This window comes from Drosophila pseudoobscura, chromosome X, assembly GCF_009870125.1.
Source record: "Drosophila pseudoobscura strain MV-25-SWS-2005 chromosome X, UCI_Dpse_MV25, whole genome shotgun sequence".
In the NCBI taxonomy this organism is placed as follows: domain Eukaryota; kingdom Metazoa; phylum Arthropoda; class Insecta; order Diptera; family Drosophilidae; genus Drosophila; species Drosophila pseudoobscura.
In genome coordinates this window covers 45,588,991-45,616,956 of record NC_046683.1, presented here as the reverse complement: position 1 = coordinate 45,616,956, position 27,966 = coordinate 45,588,991, and the positions used below count along the sequence as shown (strand labels likewise).

The 27,966-nt window shown below is 47.9% G+C and overlaps 2 protein-coding genes and 1 long non-coding RNA gene across 8 annotated transcripts; all 3 read right to left on the bottom strand.

The window, feature by feature from the left end:
- Positions 1 to 1,225: 1,225 nt before the first annotated feature.
- jim (zinc finger protein jim) lies at positions 1,226 to 22,131 on the bottom strand. 5 transcript variants are annotated; one of them, XM_033385462.1, is made up of 6 exons: positions 21,096 to 22,131; positions 6,259 to 7,298; positions 5,421 to 6,177; positions 4,596 to 4,793; positions 4,141 to 4,544; positions 1,226 to 4,045 (listed from the first exon to the last, which is right to left on the bottom strand). In XM_033385462.1, exons 2-6 carry the CDS (start codon positions 6,742 to 6,744, stop codon positions 3,458 to 3,460), a joined length of 2,433 nt encoding a protein of 810 aa, XP_033241353.1. In that variant the 5' UTR covers positions 6,745 to 7,298; positions 21,096 to 22,131; the 3' UTR covers positions 1,226 to 3,457. The 5 variants fall into 5 exon arrangements, with proteins under 5 accessions (XP_033241353.1, XP_033241355.1, XP_033241351.1 ...); XM_033385464.1 differs by having other exon boundaries at positions 4,144 to 4,532; XM_033385460.1 differs by having other exon boundaries at positions 5,337 to 6,177; positions 21,096 to 22,130.
- Positions 22,132 to 22,355: 224 nt separating this feature from the next.
- LOC117184710 (uncharacterized) lies at positions 22,356 to 25,480 on the bottom strand. Of its 2 annotated transcripts, none has more exons than XR_004470138.1 (2): positions 24,646 to 25,480; positions 22,356 to 23,303 (listed from the first exon to the last, which is right to left on the bottom strand). It is a non-coding gene; the product is annotated as an uncharacterized lncRNA (long non-coding RNA). The 2 variants fall into 2 exon arrangements; XR_004470139.1 differs by having other exon boundaries at positions 25,344 to 25,479.
- Positions 25,481 to 26,923: 1,443 nt separating this feature from the next.
- On the bottom strand, positions 26,924 to 27,379 carry LOC117184709 (uncharacterized). The gene has a single exon (XM_033383400.1). The coding sequence runs from the start codon at positions 27,351 to 27,353 to the stop codon at positions 26,967 to 26,969; it is 387 nt and encodes a 128-aa protein (XP_033239291.1). The 5' UTR covers positions 27,354 to 27,379; the 3' UTR covers positions 26,924 to 26,966.
- Between the last annotated feature and the right edge of the window lie 587 nt (positions 27,380 to 27,966).

The following is a 27,966-nucleotide window of genomic DNA, read 5'->3' as shown; positions in this document are numbered from 1 at the left end:
GTATTTTCGATTTGCAGACAGTTCCAGGACACTGGACTCCATTGGAGGCCTGCAAATCTTTTGTGGAGCGTTTCAAAATTTTGTTGTTAGTCTTTATGCTAGAATTTATAGCGCCTAAGGTATGTTTTTGTTTTGTTTTTTTTTTTTTGTTTTTTTGATTAAGTGTATGCTTTAAATTTTGTTTTATGCCTAAAAATGTACAAAAGTTTTATGTTTTAGTTTTGGTTTTGTTTTCGTTTTCGTTTCGTTTCATTTTGTTTTTACTTTGCATTTATCACAGCGACATTCAGTCTAAATTTTGCTTTTATTGGAATTATAGCATAATTTGCCATAATTTACTTTGATATAAACATTCCCATCAATTTTTCCATTCCATTTAGTTTCTTTAACTAAAACTAAACATAATTTTGATTTAAAGCCAAAAGGTTTTTGTGTATGTGTGTGTGTGTTCGTTCGTTTTTCGATTTTCCATTTTCGATTTTTCGATTTTCCGATTTTCGTTTAAAGCCGAAAGAATTGTTAAAATTTTGTCTAAAAAGGCCTAAAAGTATGCTAGAGTAGAGCATTAGCTTAGTGTTAAATTTGTTTTGTTTTAGTTTTCATAAGTATTCCTTATAGCAAATCATGCTGATCGCTCCGATCCGATCCGATCAGGCGGATCCAAGTCCCTTTGGTCTAATCGTAATTCCAATAAAAGCCGCCATATCTCGGTTACCGTATAAATTTTTGGATGTTGTTTTTTGCCTTTGTGCCAAAACATGCAAATTGTTCGTGGATAGTGTTTTCCATTTTTTGTCAATTTCAATTTCAATTTTGATTTAGATTTCGAGTTTTCAATGTGCCTAAAGAGTGTTCTAAAATTTGGACTAACTTTACCGTAACCGTAGGTGTTAATAAAACTCTTACAATGCCAAAAAAATTTGCTCAAACTATTTATAAAACTTTTGTGCGTAATTTTTTCACTTTGTATTTTCGAAACGTTCTATGTACAATTTTCAATGGTCAACCCGTTCACTGGTTGGTTGCCGAAACATTTGCCATAACTGAGCCCCACTCGTATCACAAAAACCAGACGCCTGTCCAAGCCGAAAAATGTTGTGTTCAATGCCAAAAATGTCGTTCGTTTGCCCCGATAGTTGGGGAAATTATATGGGGTAGGGTCTAAAAACTGGGCTGGGATGAAACGATGAATAAACAGAATAAACAGAAGAGGAAAACGGAAAAATCGGAAATAAAATAATTGTGTTTTTGTTTTATTTGAAATCATTAAATAATATATGCAAACATAATTGATAATCTGTATGCCTAAAAAACAGCGAAAACAAATCGTATTCCGAGCACTTTCTCCGATTTACTTCCATCGAAACTTAATTGGCTAGACACTAAATGTATTAAATAATGAGTAGATAGTACTTGCAAAGGTGAAACGACTAAACTAGAGTTAATTTCTGCTCTCTCTCTCTCTCTCTGTCTCTCTCCCGCTCTTACTCTCGCTCTTCCATCTGCGATCCCATCTGCGATCCCATCAATACGTATTACGTAGGAAGCATACGCTATAAGATTAATAACAATCATAAATGCTTTGACGGTACATTGGAAAATTTGATATGAAACTAAATTTGTCATCTATATCCACACAGTGGTTTGGTTTTTGGACTTGGATTTGGATTCCGATTCGGATTCGGATTCGAGGCAAGGGGAAAGGGAAAAGTATTGGGTGGTGGGGTGATTCAGATAACTTTTTGACTATTGTTCGATTGTATGGCACCTGAAGAGTCACATTTGAATTGCGTTCGCTATATAGTAGATCGATTCTATTCCCGCCCGTTCGCCTTCTCACTCTCTCTCTCTCTTCCTCTCTCTCTCTCTATCTTGTGTCTGCCTATGGGTTGGTTGTGCGTGCACTTGTGTGGACATATTTGGGTTAAACGTATGCCTAATTACTCGTACTAAATAAAAACTCAACATAAATTACACACAATTAGTTGGGGAAGACAACAAATGAAGCCTAGTTCAATGTACTAAGGTTTCTACAACTTATTCTGCTCGTTGTATAATTATAGATTGCGTTTTAGTGTTATTTTATACACATACAAAAATCACATATCAATTGAAAAAAAAAAAAAAAAATTAGAAGGCTCTAATAAGGGTTATCCATATTCATTCAACAAAAATTCGAATACTTCAACATATCTGGAGAACGAAATCAAAACTTAGCTGCTGTGTCATCGAAAAACAAATTGCTCAGCGCCAGCCAGCGTCTGTGGCGCCTCTCTTTCTCTCCCCTATAGCTGCCCTATCTATCGCTCCTATCGCTCGTATCACTCCATACTCCATACTCCATATCTGTCTATCCATTCATTCCCCATCTCTCTCTTGCTCTCGCTCTCTCTATATCTGAGTTATCCTAAGTTTACGCCTAAAATCGTATAACTCTTGTCGATTGTTTCAGTAATCATCGTCCCTATCATCATCCTCAGCTTCATGTCTGACGAACTTGTGTTTGTGTGTGTGTGTGTCTGTGTGTATAAATATTTGATGTATTGGTAGTCTTAAGAGGTGTTAGGGTCCTTAAACGAAATTATCAAAAAGGAATCGTATAACGTTGTGTTTTGGTTCTCATTCTCGCTCTTCTCTTTGTAGCGCTGTAGCTCTCAATCGTTAACCATTTGCATTTGATGTTAATGGTTGTAATCAAAGGAGTTTAGAGTCCTTTTCGAAAAGACTAGTACTCGTCCTGTTTTCCTGTTTTTCCTGGTTCAGCTCCTCTTCTCCCGATCATCTTTTCTTACTCTTCGTCCGCTCTACTCGGCTCTGCTCTGTCCCGTTCCCGTTTTTCTGTTACCAAAACTGTGTTTTGTGGTTTTAAGATTAAAGATTAGTTTTAAAAACTAAGAGAATTTGTATGCGTCTATAACTAGAGAACTTATCGAACCTATCGAACCTATCGAATATTGTGAATAGTGTGTTCCTCAATTTTGATTTCCTCTCCTCTCTCCTGCTACTTCTACTGCTTCTGCTCCTGCTCCTCTTTTCTCTCTCTCTCTCGCGCTTCCTACTGATGACATCATAGAGATCCGAATATCGAGTGTATGTGGGGATGGATGGGTATCGCATGTGTTAGAGTGGGCGGCGGTGGGGGCGCACCCCCGTTGGGCACTCCCGGGTGTCCCGGATGCCCCGGATGGGGCGGGTGGGACGTCGGCGGTGGCGGCAATGTGATCGAAAGCGTCACCGTCTGCGGTGCCGCCACCGATGAGGCGTGCGTGGAGGTGGGCGAGGCCGCTGCTGCTGCTGCCGCCGCCGCAGCTGCTGCTGTGATATGATGTGCGGACGATGTGGGCGGCGGTGGGGGTGGCGGATGGTGTTGCTGTTGGGGCGCCGTTGGTTGCTGTTGCTGCTGCTGCTGTTGTTGTTGCTGCTGCTGCTGGGCTCCAGGTGCTCCAGTGGTGGGATGTCACTGGGCCACAACGGAGGCGGACGGGTTCTGCTGCACCACCACGCCGGGCGCCACCGAATTGGCCACCGTGACGGTCACCGGCGTCGTGGGCCCCCCGTTCGCGTGTGCCACGCTGGGCTGCTGTGGCTGCTGCGTCTGGAAGGGGTGCTGGAAGGGCGGCCCATAGCACTGAGGGAAGTACAGCTCGTTCTTCACCACCGACTGCTGGACGACGGCTGCGGCCGCGGCATTGGCCGCTATGCTCCGCACCGGCAGGATGTTGGCCTTGTTGTCCACCGCCGTCGGGTTGTTGTTGTTGAGGAACTGCTGGGCCGCCAGGCTCTTGGCGTCGTTCATCAGGTGATTGGCCACGGAGGCAACCTGTGCCACCGCGTTGCTGTTGCCCTGCTGCTGCTGCTGCTGTTGCTGCTGCACCTGTTGCTGCTGCTGCTGTTGCTGCTGCTGTTGCTGCTGGTGCTGCTGCTGCTGGCGTCGCACCTTGGTGGTGTTGGGATTCATGTGGTTGTCGATGTGCTTGGTCACCTCGTTCTCGGTGGCGAAGCGTCGCCGGCAGTTGGGCATCGGGCAGCAGAAGGGTCGATCCCCCTGTATCAGAAACGAAACAGAAGAACAGAAAGATCGCTGGGGTTAGGCATCGTCGATTTGGGGGAGAGTGGCGAAGACTGAGGCCAGGCTACAACTACCTGGTGGGTGCGCGTGTGCTGGTCCAGAATGGCCTTCTGTCGGAAGTCCTTGCCGCACTGGGTGCACTTGTAGGGCTTCTCGCCGGTGTGGATGCGCAAGTGCTGGTTGAGGATGGTCCTCTGGCGGAAGAAGCGCGGACAGTACATGCAGCCGAAGGGCTTCTCGTTGGTGTGGATCCTCAGGTGCTGCGTGAGGTGCGACTGCTGGCGGAAGCGCTTGCCGCACTCCGGGCAGGGATACGGCCGCGACTCGATGTGGATGCAGCCGTGCTGCAGCAGGGTGGTCTTCTGCTTGAACTCCTTGTCGCAGATGGGGCACCGGACGTAGAGCGGCATGTTCGCCGGACGGACACCGATGTGCTGCAGCACCTCGGGCAGTATCTTTTGACCTGCGGAATGATCTAATTAGAGGATTGATCGTTCGAATGCCCTTGCCACTGCGGATCACTCACCCTTGCCGTCCTTGAAGTACGAGGGATAATGCATGCCCCCGCTGCCGTCTGGCGTGCCCTGGGAGTCGTCGTCATGGTATCCGCCGCCGGCACCGGCAATGTCTCCCTTCGTATCGTTCTCCTCTCCCGGAAAGGGCACGTCCGAGGGCCACAGCGTCGGGTGCGGCCCGTTCTTGAAGATGAGGTGTGGCGAGACATCTGTTGGGGGGACGTTTTGATCCGCATCCGCCGCACCAATCGGTTCAACACGGAAGTAGTTAATCGATAGAGAAAGAGAGAGAGAGGGAGAGAGCAAATGTTAGCAGCGCTTAGGCTTGGCTCATAGCCGAGATACAAATCTTGAAGAGAGAATAGCATCTAACATCTTTCGCTAAACTAGAGACAGTTTTTGATGATCTTTTTGCAGTTGGCTTGCCGATTGGTCGAGCTGCTGGGCAGGAAGATCGAAGATCGATCGATGGATAGATGTAGATAGATATAGATATACGAGTATCTGCTGCACTCTCAACGAATCGACACGCCAACACGAGAATCGTCTTAGCGTAGGAGCATGAATTTTGATTTTGGGCCAAAAAAGCATTGAATTTTGCAAGGGAAATGGTTTGTTGCCAAAAGGTGCGTCAGGGTCAGTTTTCTGTGTAGCCTTCCGACCCCACTCAAACTGTATCTGTAGCTCTAACTGTATCTCTAACTGTATCTCTATCTGTAGTATCGGTAAGGAAGGAGTTATCTGTCGCTCGCCTTGGTGGGTGCGCACATGCTGATTGAGGATGGCCTTCTGGCGAAAGTGCTTGCCGCACTCGGGGCAGGCGAAGGGCTTCTCACCCGAATGGATGCGTATGTGCTGGTTGAGAATGGCGCGCTGGCGGAAGCTGCGCGAGCAGTACGGGCAGGTGAAGGGCTTTTCGTTGGCGTGGATGCGCAGGTGCTGTGTGAGGTGCGACTGCTGGCGGAAGCGCTTGCCGCACTCCGAGCACGGGAAGGGGCGCGCGTCCGTGTGGATCCGGTCGTGCTGCAGCAGTGTGCTCTTCTGCTTGAAGTCCTTGCCGCAGGTGAGGCACTTGAACAGCCGCAGGTCGCTGTGTGGCTTGTTCTTGTGCGGACGCCCCGGACCGTTGCCCGTCCGCCCGCCCGTTGTCACTCCGCTAACCGCCCCCACACCGGCACCCGTCGCCCCTCCGTTGGCCGCCGCGGCGCCTTCATTGGCATTCGCGTTCGACGGTCCGCCGTTACCGTTCTGCTGGCCATTCTGCTGGCCCGGCAGCAGCTCCGGCAGCGAGTAGGCCTCGCCGCCACCGCCTCCTCCGCCCCCTGCCCCGCTCTGCTCCATCGGCAGGACGCTCTTGTTTAGATAGTGGAGCGGCGGGAAGCCGGGTGGAGCCAGCATCCCGCCCTGCGGCGCCGCGTGTCGTGGTGCATAGTAGTCGGGCGTCTGGAAGCCATTGCTGGGATCGCCCTGTGGTCCGCCGCCGCCACCCCCGTTCTGCTGCACGTGCGGGTTGCCCGCCTCCCCTGGATTCGAGCCGGAGTGTTGGGGGTCGTTGCTGCTTTGGTTTTGGTTTGGCGCGGAGTTCTGCTGAAGCTGCAACGAGAAGGCAAACGTTAATCTGCTGCTGTGGATCTGGATCGGGATCGGGATCGGAATGTGGGAATCGGGACTCACCTGGTTCATGGCATCCTCCTCGCCGCCGGCATTCGCCCGCTGCTGCTGCTGCTGCTGCTGCTGGACCGAGGGATACGGACTGGACGAGGGCGACACCTGCTGCTGGCGGCCGTCGCCGCTGCCGTTATCGCGGGGCTCCTGGCCCCCGCCCGGAGGACTCTGTGGCTGGCCCGCTGCTGCAGCCGCTGCGGCGGCCTGGGCGGCAGCCTGTGCCGCATTCTGTTGCTGTTGCGCTTGCTGCTGCTGTTGCTGCTGCTGGGCGTTGAGGTGCTGCTGGGCCTGCTGCTGGATGTTGGGGTACATGTCGCTGCCCCACTGGGCGGCGCTCGCCCCGAGGGCGCCCGGGTTGCGCTCCGCGTCCTGCGAGTCCTTGTAGAGGACGTAAGGCTGGCCCGAGTCCTGGGTAATGCAGTACATGATCTGGCGGGGCACCTTCAGGCCTGCCGCTATGCAGGCCGCAAACGAGGCCGAAAAGTTGATGGCCATTGTGCTCTCCCCTATGCTCTCGATGGGAGCCTTGTATATCCTATTGGTTGCTGCTGCTTGTCCTCTCTGTGTGTCCTTTGACTGGACACCCGGAGAGTTGCTGTGCCTCTCCTCTCTCTCTCTCTCTCTCGTGTGGCTTTTGTCTCTGTTGGGACTCCTTCTCTATTGACTTTTGATGCACATTTCTGCAGTTTCTGTTTCTCTTTCTTAGCCGCTTAGCAACTTAGCCACTTAGCCACTTAGCTGCTGCTTTAGTTGGCTGCTGCTGCTGCTGCTGTTTGGGTTTCTGCCACTCTCTTCATTTGTTTCTCTTCATTTTGTCCAAATTTAAAATTCCTTTCTTCTTAAGTGTCACATTTATTTATTCCTTCGTTTATAATAAACTTGTTTTTGTTTTTGCGTATCTGCTCCTCCCAGGAAGCTGTTGCTTTTGCTTTTCTTTTTAGTTTGAAATGAAATTGTATCTCCCTCCTGGTCGCGTTTTCTCGATGATTTCAAATTGGTTCCAAAGATATTTCTGGGCTGGCAATCGTCAATCCTTGTTTTTGGTTGAACTGAAAGTGGAAGAATTGAAAGGATTAGTGACGAAAGCAGATACTTTCTGTGTTGGCATGCAAAACGCCTTCGACTCTCAATTTCCAGGCGGTGGCAGCAGAGCCAGAGCCAGAGCCAGAGCTGCCGCTTTTTCAAAAGTGAAAATGAAAAGGCCGAGAGACATTAGCAGAAATGGCTGGCAAATTAAAAACAATGAAGATCATCAGCGGCTGATTGGAAGGAGTGGCGCACCAATGGACACCGCATGCCAAGCAGCCTGCTCGGCCCCCTTCCTTGCCACCGCCCCTGCCCCTGCCCCAGCCCCTGCCCCTGAACCCACAAAATGGTTGGTTGTCCACATGCCTCCTCCTCCTTTGTTGTCATGAGCGACCGAGTGCCGCCACCCGGCACCCGCCCCCGCTCCATGCCGCGACTTGACTCACTTTCTGTACTTTCTACCCTTCGTTAGAGGGTATTACAGCTTTGGGCAGAGGTTTTCCCCACACAGAAAACGAAGTACTTCTGATACGAAAGAGATTTGAATACTTTCGAAAGGCGGCCGAAGTTTCATCTTCTTTCTTCTTCCCAGTTGCATCCAAAATCTGTCAAAATCGCATAACTTTGTTCCATAATACCCACATATAACTGCCAGGGATATGCTAGGGTATTTAAGGCTGCGACCTGCCAAAAACTAGCCTTTTCTTTACTGTTTTGTATTTTTTGCTTTTCGCTTTTCGCTCTTTGTTTTTTTCTTTTTTGGTTTTGGTTTTGGTTTTATCTCTGTGCCGTGTTCTTTTTGTTGTCCCACGACAACGACGCCGCGGCGATGACGACGACGTGCCAACTTTTTAATGCGGGATCAAGGTCTCGGAGAGCCACAGACACAGCCAGGGACACAGACGACACACGGACGAGGAAAGGCACACAGATACACACGATCGCAGAAAGATATCTCCAGGCCGCGGCCGGCCCGCGGAGTAGTGCCACAAGGCAGGCTGCTTGAACGGCAATATCCATTAAAAGTCTTCGATGGGGACGGGACGCGGTAGAGACTCCGCCGATCAGGCAAATGTTGTGATCCCGACTATGATGTGATAACAGAGCCATCCCCAGTGATGATTGACTTGTCTTCAAAGGGGTCAGAGGCAGAGTCGGAGCATGTGCCCGGAACAATCTCTGGATATACACACTCGTACGCTTACTTATTCGCAAATTGTGAGCCTATCAAATGAATCGAATCGACTGGGGCTGGGGCTGGGGCTGGAATCGCTTTGCGTGTCGACATCGACATCGACATCGGTTCAACAGCGATTACAAGAAGTTGTTGAGCCGGGGAATCGGCACGGTCAATGGGCAGTCGTCAATCGGCTATCGAGAGCCGGCTGTTCGCGAGAGAACGGCGAAGCAAACTACCTTGAACCCGCGAGTGAACGCGCCGCTGCAGCGTCGAACTGTGAGATACCTCAACACTGGAGAGAGCTGGCGGGTCCGGAACATGCACTCGGACTGGGACGACGGCGGCCGAGAGGGGGCTGGCTGTGTGCTCTCCCAACGACTGCACTGCACTTCGTGTCAAATGCAGTGCCGCCGTCGTTGCCGTTGCCTTTGCCGTTGCTGTTGCTGTTGCCTTTGCTATTTGTGAATTATTGCGCTCCATTGGCAGAGCGACAGCATTTGCAATTTATGCGTTCGTTGTCGTCGCAGGTCGCCATCGCCGTCGCCGTTGCTGCCGTCGCCTTCCAGTCCAAACGAATCCCATTCCGATTCCGAGTGCCACTATCTGAGGAGCACGGCGTACTCCCCTCGCCCTTTCACAGCGTGTAATGAGTACCCAAATCCGCTGCGGGTATAACAATTTTGAGAAGCACTTTGCATCAGTCTAGATTCTAGGAGAAGATGCTCCACAAACAAGCCTAAGAAAGGGGTCATAGATCTGATACCCAAGCATTTACCCAAAGCCGAGATGTGCGACTCCTAATATGGTCTTTAAAAAGATCTCCCCATTGATCATTATTTACATCATTTCGCAATGCCATTCAATCTCTTTTTCCGCGCACATCCGCAATCATTTCTAAACACATACTCGTACTCGTACTCGTACTTCAAGTCGTATTCGCATCTGCAGTATGCATATGCTCCAGTTTTTGGTCTTTGCGCTTATCGTCGAGCAAATTCGAGTTGCCAATTTCTGGCTCACGCTCCGCTGCCAGTGAAAGTTGTCAATGTACCCCCCAGCTCCAGCTCCAGCTCCAGTGATAGCCCCTGCCGCCGCCACCGCCACCGCCCCACCCACAACCAAGTCGTGGTCCACTTAAGGGGAGAATGATATTTCAGTTTCTATTTCTATTTAAATGGCGGCCAGCCAGCAGCAGCAGCAGCAGCAGCGAGTCAGCCAATGACGCCGTCGCTCATTGCCATTAATATACATTTATCTTGCACCATTCGTATCTCGTGCCGGTGCACTTGTATCTGGTGTCTTGTTTCTTGTATCTTGTGTCTTGTATCTCTTGGTGTGGCTCGTGTCTTGTGGTATGTTGTGTTGTGCCGGTGTCGGGGCTGTCAGGTGTGAAGTAGGTGGAGTTTGCCAGACCGCCCGCCCAACTCTTGCTCCCATTTCCCGTTTAAGCTGCGCCTCGTTCGGCTCTGCTGCGTATCGGGTGTACGATTACCCGCCCCCATCGACGCACCGGACGATCTCGGACCCCATGTCCTCAATGTCCGATACAGGTTCCTCCGAATTCCTTAATTTACGGAACTATCTACGAGCACAACGAGTATCTATGGAGCTGTCGCTGCGTGTCCGTCCATTGGTTTTATCTAACATACGAGTACTCATAGCTGGCCCCCTCGCCAGCCCCATTCCCTTCCCAGCCAAAAAAGAACGATTCTCAAGGTTAAGGCAGCGAAACTGAGAACAACAACAAAATATATACAAATTGCCAAAAAGTTTTTTGCGCTTGTTGCTCGACAACGACAACAAAAAACGAGCGCCAAAAACATTTTAACGTAATTTGTGCAGCAATCTAATTCAATACACAAAAGCTTTGCCAAACACGGAGAGGGAGAGCCATAGACCCGAACAGATAGATAGAGAGAGAGAGAGCACTCCGGAGAGAGAGAGAGAGAGAGCACACATAAACTATAGCGACAGGTACGGTACGGGTGTACCGATAGATAGAGATACTCGTACTCCCGCTCCCGCTCGCACGAGAGCTGCGAGTGCTGCGAGCGCTCCGAGCGTATAAAAACAATTTGCGCCACAAAAATACAAAAATAAGGCAAAAAGTGACTCACAAAAAAGAGCCAAATGGGCAATTTTTCAGCATTTTACGAGTATTTTGCCCAAAATCTGGTTACCTTTTGGGTTTCTATTTAATCGGGTTGAGGCGGGGGGAGGGGCAGAGAGCAGCCAAAGGGTTTATCTGTAGGGCTGGGCTGGGCACTTTTTAGGCGATTTTTCAGAGCGCTTTTCGTCAGTAATTGAATAAAGGAATTCAGATAGCTGTCATTGTCGGTTCGGAGGAGGTAGGAGCACCTGCCCTACTGCTTACCCTCCCCCTTTGGGTGGTACCTGACATTTTTACTCGCTTATGTGGGGGGTTGTTCAACCCGGACAGCCTTCAGATTATCTATAGGGCCTGCCCAACATCTACCATTGTCACTTTATCCTCATAGAAATTAGTGATTTTTAACCCAATTACTCGGATCACTTAGGGCAGTAATTGAATAGAGAAAAATCCGGATATATTAGTTTTGCGCCCATCCACAAACACCCCCACTCGATAAGGGTATTCCCCGCTTCGACTGTGTTGGGCTTTTCTTTCATTTCTTTTCTTCCCTCGTTTTTTTTTGGCAAATATCTGTACATTTAATTAACGCTCCATTCGACGCTGGCGTCGCTGTCGTGTGACAAACAACATTTTTCTACCGGCAAAAAAACAACAAGAACCCCCTCCCCCTTTGCCTGCCCAGTGCTGTGGGGCAGGCAGGCAGGCAGATGTACGGGTGGACGGACGGACGCCAGCACGCCACACATGCATTAGGAGTGGAGTTGGAGATGTATCTGTTAGATACATAGCGCCAAAACAGCAGCAAAACAAAAAAAAACCCACATCAGCGGAAAACGCCAGCTAACCTACGGCAGAGATCCACAGCACACAGATACACACGCACACACAATTAAGTGATTTCGCTTGTTTTATTGTTGAACATTTTGTGGATTTTAGTTTTTTGTGCAAAAAGCATTTTTTTTTTTTTGCTTATAATTCATCATATTCCTTTATGGGCTGACATTCGCACACAAAATTCGTAGATACTCGAACGCACACTCACACAGACGCACACACACACACGCACACCGATGTGCCCTACTCTTTCAGACCCCAAAAATATAAATGAATTTAGCCCCAGGGAGAATTTCGCAAAAAAAAAAACAGAAAACAGAAAAAATCGCAGAAAATTGGGAGAGCAAATAAAAATTGCAAATGATTTGTGGCAGAAATTTTGCTGTTGTTGCTGCTGCTTTTGCTTTTGCTTTTAGTTTTTGTGTGCCCCTTCTGCTTCTCTGCTCATTAGTGCCGTTTTGTGTGTGTGGAGTGCCGTGCCCCCCCTGCCCCCTGCCCCCCTGCCCCTCAGTCCATCCATCCATCACTCCCTACCACCCCTCCACATGTGTGTGTGCTGTATCGCCCCCGAGGCGAATCTCTTTTGCATTTTGTCAACTTGATTTACGCGCAAACATTTTCAAGTTGTGTATCTTTTTATTTTTTTATTTTTATTTTTAGTGGATTTACATTCAATTTTCCTGGCTCTCTCTCTATCTCTTTCTCTCTCTGTCTCCAAATGGATAAATTCGAACCGTTCAATGTTCAATTGATTGGGTTCGAAATATGTCAGATTTCCCTGAAATTTGCGGCACTCACGCCCAGTTATTGGCTCGGTGTTTTGTGGTGACACCTCCATTCGAAATGGCCTTGATTCAGATGATAATATTGATCCATGCAGTACTGACTCTTGGGGGCTGGCTCGCAAAGAAGAGATCCTCCTTGAGGCGGTAGCCCACTGATTCTGTATCTGTATCTCAGCCAAGACATCACCGAGCAGTTCTTTGACATGCTGCAAAATACACTAACCTCAAAAAGTTGATTGCGGCAGGCGATGGCATGACTCGGCGACGGGTGGGAGGGTGAGAGGTTGGGGGTGGTGGTGGTGCATACTCTTAGATACAAAAAAAATTGCAAATTGCAACGGCCACGAATACGAACACAGGCGCTGCGCGCACACAGATGCACACGTGCTCACACAGACACCCCCGAAATGAACCGAAATTCGTAGCTGGCGACTGCACAGATACTTCTACCAATGCACGTTGCAGTGGCAGATACACACACACACACAGACAAACAGACACACACGACGAGATTCACGAACTCTGTCTGCAGTTGCAATGTTGCAAAAGGGAAAAACTGTCGACGATCACAGAAACTGTTTTCGTTGTTTTCTGTTTTCGGTTTTCGATTTTCGGTTTTCCGTCTTTGATTATTTTCAATACATAAGTTTTGGAAAAGTTCACTTTTCATTTGGCGGTTCCTTCCCTTCCTTCAGCCTCTGCCCTGCCTCAGCCCCTCCTCCGTCTCTGCTACTGCCACTGCCACTCTGCCTCTGCCGCTGCCTCTGTTTCTGTTTTGGCAGCGTTGCGTATACGCCGCGTCGTGCGGCACACATGTAAATTATCTATTGTTGATTCGCGACACTTTTTGCCTCGTTTTCCTCTATTCTCGACTGCTTTTTTTGGTGCACTTTTTGCGTTTTATTTCAGTTCACTACATTTTTGGTTATTTTTGATGGCTGCCTGCCTGCCTGACTGCCTGCCTGCCCGAGAAGTTCCCGATGGGAGAGCGCTCCACACATGTGTGTGCGGACTGTGTACAGCAGCTTTTTTTATTAGATGTCGTCGACGTCGTCGGGCATGAAAAATCGAACAAAATGCCAAAAAATAACAAACCGAAAGAGATTCCGAATCCGAATCCGAACCGAGACTCAACTCAACACTCAGCGATGTCGTCGTCGTCTGTTTCTGCTTCTGCTTCTGTTTCGGTCGGTGCCTTGCCTTTGCCTTTGCCTTTGCCCCGTCCCAGTGTCTGTATCTGTATCTGTATCTGTGCCTGCGCCTGTATCTGTGTCTGGGAGCGGAGCGCGCCAACTTTTGCTTGAACTCAGATTCTCGAAACAGAGAGACACAGAGCGACACACAGAGAGAGAGCGAGCGCGAGAGCCCCATCGCGGAACAGAGCGTAGCCTCTAAGCTTTTTTAGTCAAAACATTTGCAAAATTTTTTCCACTTTTTGCCGGCGAGGAGCCTGCATTGGTGTGAGTGTGAGCGCCACTCTTGCGTCTTACACAAGCGTCTCTGTAGTGGTGCAGTGGCGCTCTCAAAGCTCACTCGCTCTCCCGCTCTGCCGCTCTGACGCTCTGCTCGCAGCAGACTCTTCTAATATTGGGGCAGCAGCTCTCTGCTTTGCTCCTCTCTGCTCTGCTCTGCTCTGCTCTGCTGTGCTCTGTCCTGTGCCCCGCAGCTTTTGGCGCGGCCTGCACTTCGGGAGCGCTTTCGTTCGCTTCGTTTTATTTTGTGTATAATCTGTTTTTTATTTCGGTTTAATTTGCAGATTGGGCCAAAAAAGATTGCAAGAGGCGGGAAAGGGGGGAGACTCGATGGAGCCCTGAACTGAATCTACTCCATGCCACATCAGTGCCAGCTCAGCTGTGTCTCGACAGCGTCTCATCGCTTAATCAGCTCAACCTTTGGACCTGCTGACCAAATACCCAAACCGTTAAGTCAATTACGATTTGCCACTCCCACCCCCACTCTCATCCCTCTCGGCCATGACCGCTCCCCCCCGTCCCCCCACCCATTGACGATTGTAGCGAGCGTCCCACAAAGAGCTCTGCTTTTATCGTGCCAGAAAATTTGCAAATTGTTCATTTGATTTCGTTGCTTTCCGGGTTGATTGCTGGAAGGGGTGGCCAGCGGACAGTGGGCAGTGGGCAGTGGGAGGGGGGTGGCGGATAGGGCCGGCAGTGGGACTGACAGGTGCCGAGGGACGGACAGAGGAGCGAGTGGGGGCCGAAAGCGTGTACAAATATTAAGTAAATCATTGTATGATGTGTATGCAGCATTATTGTATAAATAAACAAGGCGCTTTTTTTTATCACTATTTGTATTTTCTTTATAAACAGCAGATGCAAAAAGCGACCCTCGTACGGGTAGTACTACCTAAAAATACTCGTAACGCCCGAGCCCGTCCCGCAAGCGTACATCTGTCTGTGCAACAGTACAATGCTACACATGCTGTACGACTATATATCGTACATTTGCTGACATCGTGTCTTTTGTGGCGTTTTTGCCCGATATTTTTACTTTCGACGGATTCTGCTTTGTTTTGGGGCTTCTGCAGTGCTGCAAAAACTGGCGGAAAAACACGAAAAATTACAAGTTATTTTTTTATGGTAAAAATAAAAATGCATTTTAAATGCCATTTCGAAAGAGAGGCCAAAACGAAACGAACATCTTCCCTTGAGTTGAAATTAAACGAATTGGCATTTGGTGGTGCAGTACTCAGAGATACAATTCTATCTCGCAGTGTGTGTATCTCTCTCTCTCTCTCTCTCTCTTTTGCCTCAACTCCTCTCTGGGGCATCTTTTGTGCAGTTTGTAGTTTAATTTTAGAATTTCTTTTATTGCATTGTTGCCAAGAATCTTGGCTGCTCCTCTACTAGCCGTTCCTGTGTGTTGTTTACCAATGCATTCAGCTGTTTTTGCACCCCGTGTATCTCCGTGTATATCTGTACCTCTGTGCTCGTATCCGCCTGTGTGTGTGTGTGTGTGTGTGTTTGTGTGTGGATGTGATTGCGCCTTGGCTTTTGGTTCAGTAACCTATCGATTTGATTTTGTTTACCTTCCCGACTTGATAAAATGAAATGTCGGAGAAAGCAAAGCAAAGCGATTCGCAAATATTATGACATGCATGACATTCGTATGAATGAATGAATGAATGAATAGGGAACGGAACCATATCCGTAGAGGAGATTGCCATACAGAATAGGCACTCACCCACTCCACTGATTTATTGATTCGATTCAATATATTCTTAGAAAACAAACCTATTCCCTGATAACAAAAGAGCTTGCAAGACCTGGGGGCACGTACCTAGGGGTACGCTCTCTTCCATCCCGACCTAATGCAACATGTCGAACGAGTCTAATGCAATTACCTTAAATGACTGCAGAAATGCAATTTAGCGAAATATGTTCAAATCTTTGGGGTCTGAGAGTGGCATGGAATGGAATGGCCAACAGCTTAGGTGCCACAAGTATTTAACAACAGAACGGACAACAGTGGCAAGTGCCTCGTTTTCAGGTGACAAAAATGCAGCCGTGCGTAATATTCCCCCCTCCCCCTCCACCCCCCTTTCGTTTGCTACTTTGTTGTCTGTGGGTTTTCCAATCCGGCGATGCGTTAAGTGTGAAAATCCGCACGCACCCAACCCTCTGATGAGAGAGGGAGAGGGAAACGGGAAACGGGAGAATGTTGCAGGGAAAGCCTCGCAACGCACATAGCATTGGCCAACCTTGTCGCTTGTGGCACAAAGACCCACCTCTCGCTCCGCCCCATCTCCAGTACCACGTGGGTCTTTTCGTTTAATGGCATTTATGTAAGTAATAGGATTAGTGGGGACCATGGGTCGGACACCTTTTGCACCGAACCGACCTAAGTAGCTGCCAGACATGGCAGACTCTGGCACTCCGCACCACTCTACCACTCTGCCACTCCGGCACTCTGTGGCCCACTCCGACACCGGAAGCACTTGCAGATGTTCTGCCAAACATTTCCTCGAGAACTAAATGAGTTTTGACATAGTTTTCCCTCGAGGAGTTGGCTAGAAGAGAACCCGAAACGAACCGAGAACCGAATCTCCCGTCCCCATCCCCATCCCATCCCATTCCAGCCACCGGTCCGGCCACCGAGGCGTATGCGCGTTTTTGCGTCTAGCAACTTTTCGAGGGCCCTCCGGGGAGTGTGTCAAATTCAAATTCAAATTCAAATTGGCAGGCAGCACTCGTTAAATAGTTTGGGGACGAGAAGGTGTGGCGTTTCCCCGGAAGGGGGATTCCTATTATTTGCACGTGAAAGCGCTTCTCCCCAAAAAGAAAAATACTCGTACATACACATTTTTATGCTTCATGTGCGAGTATTTGCCGCTTCTTCTGGTCGGTGGCACTTCCGTTTGTCGTCTTGCCAGAGCCGCTAATAAACTTTATCGCGTTTTGTTCGCTTTGTTTGCTTTGCATGAAAGTGAAAACCCAGAGAGATGCGTCGTTGAAGGCTCTCCTTCGTTTAATTTTCCCCCTTCGCTCACAGCAAGTTTTATGGGCAGAAAAGTTTTAGCGCAGACAGCAGACATCAGACATCAGACAGCAGCCAGCCGCCAGACGAAAAGAGATAGTTACCAGCAAAGGGGGGCAAACATCTGAGATGCAACAACAGAAGAACAACAGGAGGACAACAGGAGAACATCGGGAGACCCGAATGTGGGTGAAAGTCTTTGGTGTTCCACATTCGAGGAGCGAGGACTTGTGCTTTAATTAACTGACGTGAACTTAACGACGGATCCTTCGCTGCAAGGTCTCCGAAACCGTCGAAACTCGGAAACTCGGAACCCCGGATTACCCTGTTCACCCTGAGAGGAGGGGGGGAACCCAGCTTGAACACCAGCTGAGCAATTGTAATGAGGCTGTCTCTTTCTCACTCCCCTTTTTCACTTGTCCCCTCCCCCCTGACAGGCCGTAAATCAAATGAGGCAAATTTGTGGCAACAAAGGAGAGAACGAGCCATGAACATGAGGCATGGGGCATGGGGCATGGGCCATCGGCCATGGGGCGCTTACAAAGTTTCCACTGCAGTTAAATGCAGTTGCAGGTTTACAATTTTATAGCTGCCTTGCCAACGCCCCCCGAGACGCCCCCGGGAACCCCTCCTCGTGAAGCAGTCTGTTGGGGGTTTGGTGGCAGGCTAGTGGCAAGCTCTGTGTGTATGCGTATGTGTGTGTGTGTGTGTCTGGCTGCATTGTGCCCCCAGCACTGAGCATTTTTATGCTGTTTCTATTTGGCTGCAGACAAAAAGTGCACTTGTACGAACATTCGCAGTTTTTAGAGCCAGAAAAACGCAGCAGAACAAAAGTGTGGCCTGAAAGGAAAGACAGAGTGCGGTGGGGTGGGGTGGGGTGCGGCGGTAGGGGTACGTGGCAAGTGGAGAACTGTACATTCATCTGTGTGCAAATGCTAAATAAATGTGGGCTTTTTGTTCCAGCTCGTAAGAGCACGAGACCGAGTGCGAGTGCGAGTATTGTGGATGAGGGATATGCATGCATTAATGAAAAGGTTCCCCAATTGTTTCCTGCCCCATGCCCCGGCCCCCATGCTGCTGCTGCTGTTTTTCTTTTAAATATTTATACCTTTTTTTCTCTCGCTACCATCTCGGAGTACCGTCGGCTAATCGGATTTCCCAGCAGCCTCTTCTCTTTGATCTAATTTTTGCTTCACGTTTCAGGCTGATATCAAAGAACGGGGCGGGGTGCTGCCGCTACAGCCGAAAAAAACAGTTGGAAATATTTTAATGGCCTTATTTGTTCGTCTGCTGTTTACCTATTCCACCCTTCACCCCTCCAGCCAGCCACCCTTCCGTACGGCCACCCAGCCACACAAGCCCCCTTTCTCGATTCATCCTTTTGGCTCGGTAAAATGTTTATTGCATGGTAACGTTGTCGTCGTCATGTGGAAAACAACTCCCCCCCCCCTCCCTCGCCTGCAGGTCTGCCACCATCCTGCACAATCCTTCCACCCACCATTCGGTGGCAAGACGAGCGAGCGATCTCAGAACGGGGCGTATGAAAATGTTACGCATACGCCCCGTGCTGCCTCGCGATAGGCTGTTGACATGCATCGGCCAGCCCTCCTGCAACCCTTCTGGACCCCTCCGTAGATTGTTGTTTATTTTAAATAAAATACAGGCATTTCTTCTGTTTTTATTTTTGACATCTGCAGATGCAAGTGGGCGTGACTAAAGGAGGAGGCCCCTACATACGAGCCTTCACTCACTCTTCACGCTCCGCCGTTGACTGATCTCTGCAGCTGTGCTCTGCAATCAATGGGTGAACTTTTGGTAAAGCACATTCCAGGCTCCCATTTCCCTCCTGCTCTCCTCCCTCTATGTCCCTTTAATGTCTATCCTGGCTAATTACGAGACCAGGCAAGCGTTAAAAAAAAACCTTTTCATCGGAGCCCCAACTTTTGTGGCCCTGCGGCATGTGGGTGAACCCGTTTCGCTGACTTTTGACAACTTCAAAAGCATTTCAGCTAACATTTCTGCCCTTCCAACACACATGTGCGGGCCCTGCCGTGTCCCTGCCGCCCCACCTCCGTGGCTCTCCTCCCATGCCTGATGTTGAACCTAAGCTTCCGGCATGCCTGTGCCTGTGCCGGTGCCGCTGCCACTGCCTCTGGCTCGAGTCTGTATTCATATTTCCATCCATCTATCTTGCCATCTACTATTTATCTGTCATCTATCTAGGCAAGCATCCCTCTAACTAGCACGTATCTGGCCCATACGCAACGTTGTCAAGTGGCAGCCACAGCCAGCGATGCCACCAAGGCCAGCGAAAGCAGCCATCCACCAGAATTGTTGGGTGGCCAGCCATCCACTTGAGGCCAGAGGGCTCTCCATTCTCTATCACGTGGCATGCCACGCTCATGCCATCTGCTGTCTCTCAGGACTTTCACTTGCAGCAGCAGCGGCAGCAGCAGCAGCGAGGAATGTTTACAAATATGTTGTGAATATTTCTAAATAGAGCTTTGAATAATTTGAGAGGATAATTAAGGGGAGACCAATGCAAGAGTTCTGCAAAGGGCTTGCTCTTAGGATTAGGATTGAATCCATCATGGAGCCCTATCCACCCTCTTCATCCTCTCTAGACCTGTAGTCACCTCGCCGCAAAGAGGCCAAACCTTGGGCGGCACAAAAGAACACCAGCTTACAATTAATTCCGATGTTCTACACCCAAAACGAGACCCATTCTGCCCCTCTACTCCTCTACTCATCATATGTCACGTTCGCTCTAGACTCCACAAAAACTACACATTCAATGACGGGGCGAAAAAATCAGCAAAGAATGAGAATTTTTTCCGCGGCAGCTGCAATAAAATGAGACAAAATGGAGGGGCAATGGGGGAAAGGGAATGCGACCGAAAAAATGCAATTTCCGTGCGGTTCGGTGGGTTTTTTAGTAGATTCTCGGTAGAGTGGGGCTGGGGCTGGGCGGCTGAGTGGGTGGTTGGGTGGTTGGGTTGGCTTCTGCGGCTGCCACTGTTGCCAAGTGCAAGCGTAGCGAAAAATTAAAAGAGAGAAAAAAGTTTAACGAATGTAAATTAAAGTTGTCATTAATGACATGGCCCACACGTACGCCCCGCATAGATGCAGATACATTTACAGATGTAGATACAGATGCAGAGAGAGAGAGAAAGAGAATAGGTGTGTGTGTGGGTGTGTGAGAGGGAGAGAGAACATATAATTGCGCTCTTTTGGGCAACGCGTCGCTGGCTTCAAACCCATTAAAAATTGCAGCTACTTTCTGGCCAGGGGGTGGAGCGGGCAGACAGTCTCTGCCGCCGCACAGCCTCTGCTGGCCTGGCTGACCAGGGTGCTCGGCAGCTGCCCCTTCGGTGGGAGACCACCCCTTTTCCCTGGACAACTACGCCACTGCCCACGCCTCTTCCGCTGCCGCAGTCGCTGCCACTGCCACTGCCACTGTCGCTGCCACTGCCACTGCTGCCATTTGCCGTTAAAAATGTGTGGAGTCAACTGTACTTTTACGCTCACACACTCACGCATGCACACACACACACATACACACTCACACAGACAGGGGGCATTTTTATATACGAATTTTATTTCAATTCATTTAAAAAATATGTGTAATGCTTCCTTTTTTTTCTGCCGCTGCCGCTCACGCTGCCACTGCCACTGACGCAGCCACTGCGGCTATAGATGCCGCTGCTCTGACACTCTCCTCCGTCTCCCCTGCTCTGCTGCCGGCGCTCATCCTTTCGACTTTTGTGTTTCGATTGTCGATGGACACAGCACACAACCCACCCACCACCCACCACCCACTACCCACCACCCACCATACACCATCAGTTTTAATGGCCAGCAAAAGGGGTCGAAGAAGGATGTGGAGAATGGAGGCTAAAGGATATGTGGTTCGCGCGCTCTTTGGGTGTCCGTCGCGCATTTTTTCAATAATTAATTTTTTGCGCGTAAATGAAATTTGCATGTAGATGAGGATACAAGTATATACAAATGCACATGCACATACGTGTGTGTATCTCTGGGAGGCTGTTATATAATGTATGGCTATATGGATGGATGGATGGACGGATGGTCACGGTCTCTCTCGCTTGGGCAAGTAAATGGTTTCTGTGTTCTGTGTTCTGTGTTCTGTATTCTGGCTTCTGACAGTGCATACGTTTTTGTTGCATACTTTTTGGCGCGCACGCCTCCTGTCCTTATCTCTTTCCCACATGCATGGGGCTTATCTACGCTCGGACTTTACTCTTTTTCTGCACTGTACTCTGCCACAGATCAAACATTGCGTATACGAACACCTGGAACTTGGAGCAATCCCACCCCACCGTATCCCCCTATCTACTCCAAGTCTATGCCCATTAAGATTACGTATACTCAGACAATAAGCAAAAGTACTCACCAATTCAGCAGCCAATAGTGATGGCTTGTTTTCCTTAGCCAAAGTTGTGTACCAAATGGGATTTCGGGGAATGTTGATTTATGCCAGAAAAACTCTCCTTCTCCTTCTCTCTCTATTTCGTTTGCTCCTCTCCTCTCCTGTGTATAGTTTTAAGATGCTCGAATACTCGTGTTATCATAAATGTTAATATAATTTGATGTTTAGCTTAGAACGCTCCGCTTATCTGAATGGATTTTTGTTTGGTTTTTGTTTTTGTTTTGTATTTTTTTTTCACACTACTAATATTAGCTTTAATTTGTTTTTGTATACGTACGAAATGCTTTCGAAAACTGTTTTTACATGTTTTAGATCATAGTTTTGCTTTTGCTTTTGGTTTGCTTTTGCTTTTGCCACGATATGAATAATTTGAGATAATTTTTATATGGATATATATTGTGATATTGTGATGTTCTTCGATCTGATCCTCTATCGTTCTCTCTCTCTTTCGATCTCTCGCTTCTGCGAAGACTCCTTCTCTGCTCCGGGTCTCCGGGTCTCCGCGTTTCCGGGTCTCCTGTGTGCTGCTTAGCCAACGATGGCCGCACACAGATACGCACCGCACACACACATACACAAATGTACAGTTCTCGTTGCGCAACTTTGGCACAAAACTGTCCTTCTCCCCCGTTTCCTAGTATTCACTCGCGAAATGTTTAATGTTTAATGCTTAATGTTTCTTCTCCTTTCTCCTCCCTTGTTTTTGTCGATGGCTTCACCTCTCAAAGTTTTTTCATTCAAGACTTTTTCAGAACATTTTCTCGACCGCGTTGACGAACGTAAAAATTCAAAATACTAAGACGAAAATTCAAATCCTAAGACAAAGTTTTCAATTTTATAAACGACAAAATTGTGCTGCTGCTGCTTTTCAATGGATTTCCGTTAAGCTTTTCGTGGCTGTTTTTCCGTTGTTGTTTTTGTTTTTTTTTTGTTTTAAAGACACAAAAAAAATTTAACAAATTTTGGCTATTTCCTTTTTTTTGTATTCCGTTTTTTTGTTTTTTTTTTTTTGGATTTTGTTTTTGAATTTCAGTTTTCACTTCTGCTGTTTTGCTGTTTTGCTGTTGCTTTTCTGTTTTCTGTTGCTGTTGGCTGTTTCGTTGATATATTTTCTATTTTTCCTGTTAACGATTATCGCTTTTCTGGGCTGCGGTTTTTGGGGGGGGGCTGGAGGCTGGCTGTGGGGCTATTTCTTTTGATTTTTGTTCTGTTACTCTTTCCGGTTTTCCGGTTTTCTGTTTCTGTTTCGATTTCGTTTTCTGTTGCTATTTCTATTTCCGTTTTCGTGTGCTGTGTGTTGGCTCCTTCGTTTGGTTTCTATTTCCGGTTTGTTTGATCTGCTGTCTGCTTTGTGGTCTGGTTTATTGGCTGTTTGCTTTTGGTTGTGTGTTCTGTTCTTCTGTTTCTTCTGTTTGTTTGCTGGTTTCTTGGTTTGTTGCGCTCTGATTTGTTATTATCCTTCGATATCTGTGGTTGTCCTTTTATTGGGGTTCTCGTATTATGGTTACAGTTTTCTCTTTTATTATTCCTTTATCTACTCTATTATTTGTTATTATTTTCTTGTTGCTGTTGTTGTAGTTGTTGTTTGTTGTAGTTGTAGTTGCTGTTGTTGTAGTTGTAGTTGTTGCTGTTGCTGTGTTTGTTGTAGTTGTTGTTTGTTGTATTCCAAATTTTGTTGTGAATTTTGTTTGTTAAATTTTGAGAAACTAACTGAAAATCACTTTTTGTTTTTCCATACAACTGAAGATTAACTTTAATTTGTTGTACTATTTCCTCTTGATGTTGTTGTTGTTGCTGTTGATGTTGTTGTTGTTAGATCTTTGTTGTTGTTGTTTTTTTTGTTTTGTCGTAGAATTGATTGATGGAAATTATATACAAATTATTCAGTTATTTAGTGATAAGAAGGTTTCAAAATAATAAGTTTAAATGATTGCACATAAGTTGTTATCGTTATCGTTATCGCTGCTATTATTATTACATTTGTATTATGTTGACGGATCTTCTATCGTCTTCGTTTTCGTTTTGGTATTATATAAATAGTATTATATGTGTTATTATTATTATTATTATTATTATTATTATTATTATTCAATTAAATAAAACAATATTTCAATAAGTATCAACAACGTTTTAACGTAATCTTTAAAAATGTTCCAAACAGTCAAAAAGCACCTAAAGATGGAAGAAACAAAGAAGATATCATCATTATTAGTATCTGGGTTCCACAAAGCTGGTTGCAACATTTGTAGCAGGGGCAAGGTCGTCGTCGCCAGTTGGCTCTTGATATCAGTTTAGCCGAAGGGTACAACGAGGACAAGAAAATATACAAATATTTAATGTTTGGACAGATATTATGTATATTTTAAGATCCGATTATCCTTGCCACCAAAAGCTACCGACGCATAAGAATTGGGGTAAAAGTTAAGACAGTTATAGGATGGGAGGATGTGGATGGGCTTTTGAGAAATGAGTTCAACGTGTTTCTCGGTTCTGGGTTTTCGATTCTGGGTTCATGCCTCATCGTTATCATGGCAGCCTTGTCTGGCTTCCTGTTGCCAAAATAAATTCAACACATGGCACAAACGCACACACACACACACACTAACACACGCACGCACGGCAAACGCACAGATACTGCAGACAAACAACCGCAGACAGACACCCCCCAACCCCCAACCCCCACCCGCTACACCTCGACATCGAACACACACCCCTTTCGCTCTTCTATTCCTAACCCCAGACACGCGTGCTTTTCCTCTATGGAGACACGCATATTGTCTAAACAGCAGCGAAAGCCCCCGCTTCACAACAGAGAGAGGAAAAGCGCCACGCAAAGAGAGCCATGGAACGAGAGACTGTGTGTGTGTGTGTGTGAGTGTGTGTGTGTATAGGAAGGACGAGAGGACAATGGACATGCATGGGAGGGGAGGAAACTAAGCGAACAACAAAATTTTCAAGTTCAAAACGCCGCCAGAAGATAAAACGAGGCTTTCGATAAGGGGGCAAGGGGGCGTCACTGGGGGGTGGGGGGTGGCATTGAAGGGGTGTGGCGCAACAAAACCAGAACTAAGCACGAAAACAACAACGTGTGAGGGGTGAACAGTGTAAAAACAAACCCCCTGCGATACGATCAAATGCAGAAAACAACGGTGAAAAAAGCTGCCGCGGCGGCAAAGTCAACGAAATAAAAGTTAACCGTCGGCGACTGCACTATGCGCGGGGTGCAGGGTGTACACAGATTCCCGGATAGCGATACACAGACACAGTTAGACAGATCTTAATACAGACAGAAGCAGAGGCAGACACAGGCACAGACACAGACACAGACACATGGGGCACAATGGCACAAAGGGGCAACAACAGACAGACAGACAGACAGACAGATAGACGGACAGACGGACAGACAGACAGACAGAGACACATCCACCCGGCACAAAAGCACAAAGTTCCGATTAGTTGAGCAAAAATTGTTGAACCGCATCGGGGAGAGTCAATAGATAGTACTCGCAGATACCTCGCTCTGTACCCCATGGGTACACGGCGATGGTAACGGGTCTACAGCGACGGCCACACATTCACCAGATGTGTGGGGTGTAGTGAGTCCTGCACTTCCTGTTCATCTCACGGTCTTGGAAGTCTGTTCTTTGCACTCGGGATTCGCACAACATTTCCACAGTATTCACATGGAGCAACCGTTGATCGTTGATCCCAAAAAAAAATGGTGTTGTTCATAGATGGATCCATCTGTTTCGACTCCAACTAATCTGCACATCTGTTTCACATGCAAATACCCTTTAAACCCCCCAATTCACAAGGCCATTTGGCGCACAACTCTCCAGAAAAAAAACGCACACATAAAAAATATTTTTCTGTCTTGACAGAAACTGAATGATGCTGAAATTTTTGGGCGAACTTATTCCCCAAGACATCGCACAGATACAATTACAGTTACAGATACATTTGCACAGACACACACTCGTCTCGAGAAAAAAAATACACTCTGGATCGAAAAATAGCAAGAATATCGTGACGCAGATGTAGGAAGTATCGGAATCTGCTGGAAAGATGCAAGACGGAGACGTGGAACCAGAACCAGACTCCAAAAACACGGGAACAGAATTTCTTTAGAGCGCGCAAAAAACTCAAAACTCAGATGCCGCACAAAATTGTTGCGGGAACCCGTCAGGAGCCAGCGAGCTCCACGAAACGCACCGAAAACGGCCAAAAAGATGAATATGTGCAAAAATCTTTTGCATACGCTCAAGAACCCCATGGAAGGCGGCAGAGCTCGCAGTCGCGTCGCTGTCGCGGCCGGCTTTGGCAGCGGAGAATGGAGCGGCACTCTTCGCTGCGAGAGAACAGAAAAGAAATTGAAAAAAGTCGTCGTCGTCGTCGTCGTGGTCGTGATGAGTGGTTGGTGGGCGGAGGGAGTGTGGGAGGGAGGGTGCACAAAGCTTTTACAGACGCTCGCGCTCAGACAACAAAAACGAAGCGAAAATGAAACGAAGCGAGCACAAAAAGGCGACGGCGACCACGACGAATGCGCTCCGCTCGCTCCCCTCTCCAACCGTTCCCCCACTGCAGCTCCAACACAAGCACAGCGAGAGAAAGAGAGAGGCCGCCACTCAAGAATTTGTTTGTGTGCGAGAGCGACAGAGTTGGTGGCAAAGAGACAGAGACACAGAGAGAGAGAGAGAGAGAGAGAGAGAGCAAGCAACGACAAGTAAAGCAAACAAAAAGCGTCGGCAAAAAGTTTGCAAAAAAAAGTAGCTTGACAGTGGAGGCGGTGGCGGCGGCGGAGGAGGCGTGCAAGCATGTGGTGTATCTACTGTGTCGGTGTATCTGTGCACAGGCTACATGTGTGTGCCTGAGTGTGTATCTGTGCGTGCTTGTCGCGCGACTCACATGGGGCCCGCAGTCGGCTGCGACGCGTGCGTCGACAGAGCCATCAGCGTCGCGTGCCTTTGCAGTTGAAGTTTTGTTGCCTGCTTTGGGTGGCTCCATCAGGCAGTGAAGGGTTAAACATTGGCATGCAACGCTCTCTGTATCTCTGTGGGAATGAGTGTCTTTCTGTGTGTGTGACGGAGAGAGGAGGAGGAGCTGCGACAGGTCTGGCCAGCACCCAGCCCCTCCTGCCATCCTTCCCAGTGTCTGGCCCTGTGGTTCCTTTTGGCGGACGGCGCGTGAAAGTGTTACGATTCGAAACCGCCAGAGCTTAGAACTAGGTAAATCAGTCCCTGCCCCAAGGGGAGGCACGAGAGCTTAGATTCGAGCTTTTTCACGCGCCAAAACGCTGAAAATTTAGCTAGATTCCATGGAATTCCCCCCATAATCGTATCTAAAGGGTATCTAGGGGTACTTCTGTTCCTCAATGGAATCGTATAACCCATTTCTATGTATAGACTTATCTCTATCAGCTTCAGAGCCTTAATCAGTTCCCCCCGTTTCTGTTGCTGTTGTTGCTGTTGTGGTGGATAGGGTCCCAGGGGGAAGACAGCGGCATACCCATTCTATATGCTGCGTCCTCCTATCCGTCCTCCTATCAGTAGAATAACAAAAGTGCTCACTTATAAATATTTATGAAAAACAAAATGATAAAGCGAATCGAATCGAAGCAAAACAGCAAAAGTCGCTGAACGCTGACTGAACAGCTGACTCAAACAAAAGGGAAAGACTATAGAAGACATGCATACATGCATACATACATACATATGTATGTATGTATGAAAGATCTTAAGGTCTTTAGGAAATACATAGATGAACCGACGTAGAAGTACAAAAGATCTTGAGACTTTTAAGGAATTGCTCTCGTGTACTCGGGATCTTTCTTTAACATTACAAATTTGAGATCTCATCATTGCCAGTGGAATCGTCTGTTTCCAGATCCTCCCCCTCGCCATGGGAGACTTCCTTCTTGCGGAAGAGTATCCAGTCCACCAATGACATGATGCGACTTTGACGCTTCACTATGCTTTGGATCTTCAGTATGGCCCCCTCGCCGACCTGCATCTGCCGGAGATCCGGGGGACTGGGCACTTCGATCAGATCTGGAATCCTCCTGCCCTTGCAAATGATGAAACTGGGCTTTCCGCAGAGGCTGAAGGCATCTCCTTTCGGATCTTTCGGGGACTCCTTCTCAGGAACGCCTGACTGCCCCTTTGGCCCTGAGATCTTTGTCAGAGATTTCGAGAGAGAATTCTCCACCATGTTTGACTGATCCATTTTGCAGAGCAATAATTTTTGTATATTCCTGGAACTGTTTTCTGAACGGATTTTACAATTGAAATTTCATTTGAATGACAGCTAGGTTTGACAGCTAGGCCTGTCTATCGGTCGGGTCTGTTTACAAGACACAAGGTACGAGTGTTGAACCATTTTCTGAATTGCCAAATTATCCTTGGAAATTTCTGTCGGCTTAACGAAACATAAATTTTCCGATTTAATAAAAATTTCGCCATGTCCGATCGCCTGAACCTCGAGAAGGTGCGGAAGATACACGAAATTCGGGCCAAACTGATGGGCGTTGTAGACCGCCAGACGGAGATCAGCGCCAGCCTGGAGGTGGCCATGAAGCACATGAAGCTGTGCCAGACTAAGTTGGTGGACTACTTTTCGAAGAGAAGCCAGACGATCCGTGGTCGCACCGACCCGGCCCTGAAGGCTGTCATCCGCCAGATCCGGATGCTGGACCTTCTGGGGGAAGATAGCTTTTCAACGAGCTTGGAAGAGCAGAACGACAGCGACGAGGAGTTCTTTTACGAGGATATCTCGCTAGAGGCCCTATACAAACCTGACAACTACGATCTGGAGCAGTTCAAGGAGGATCTGGAGTTGT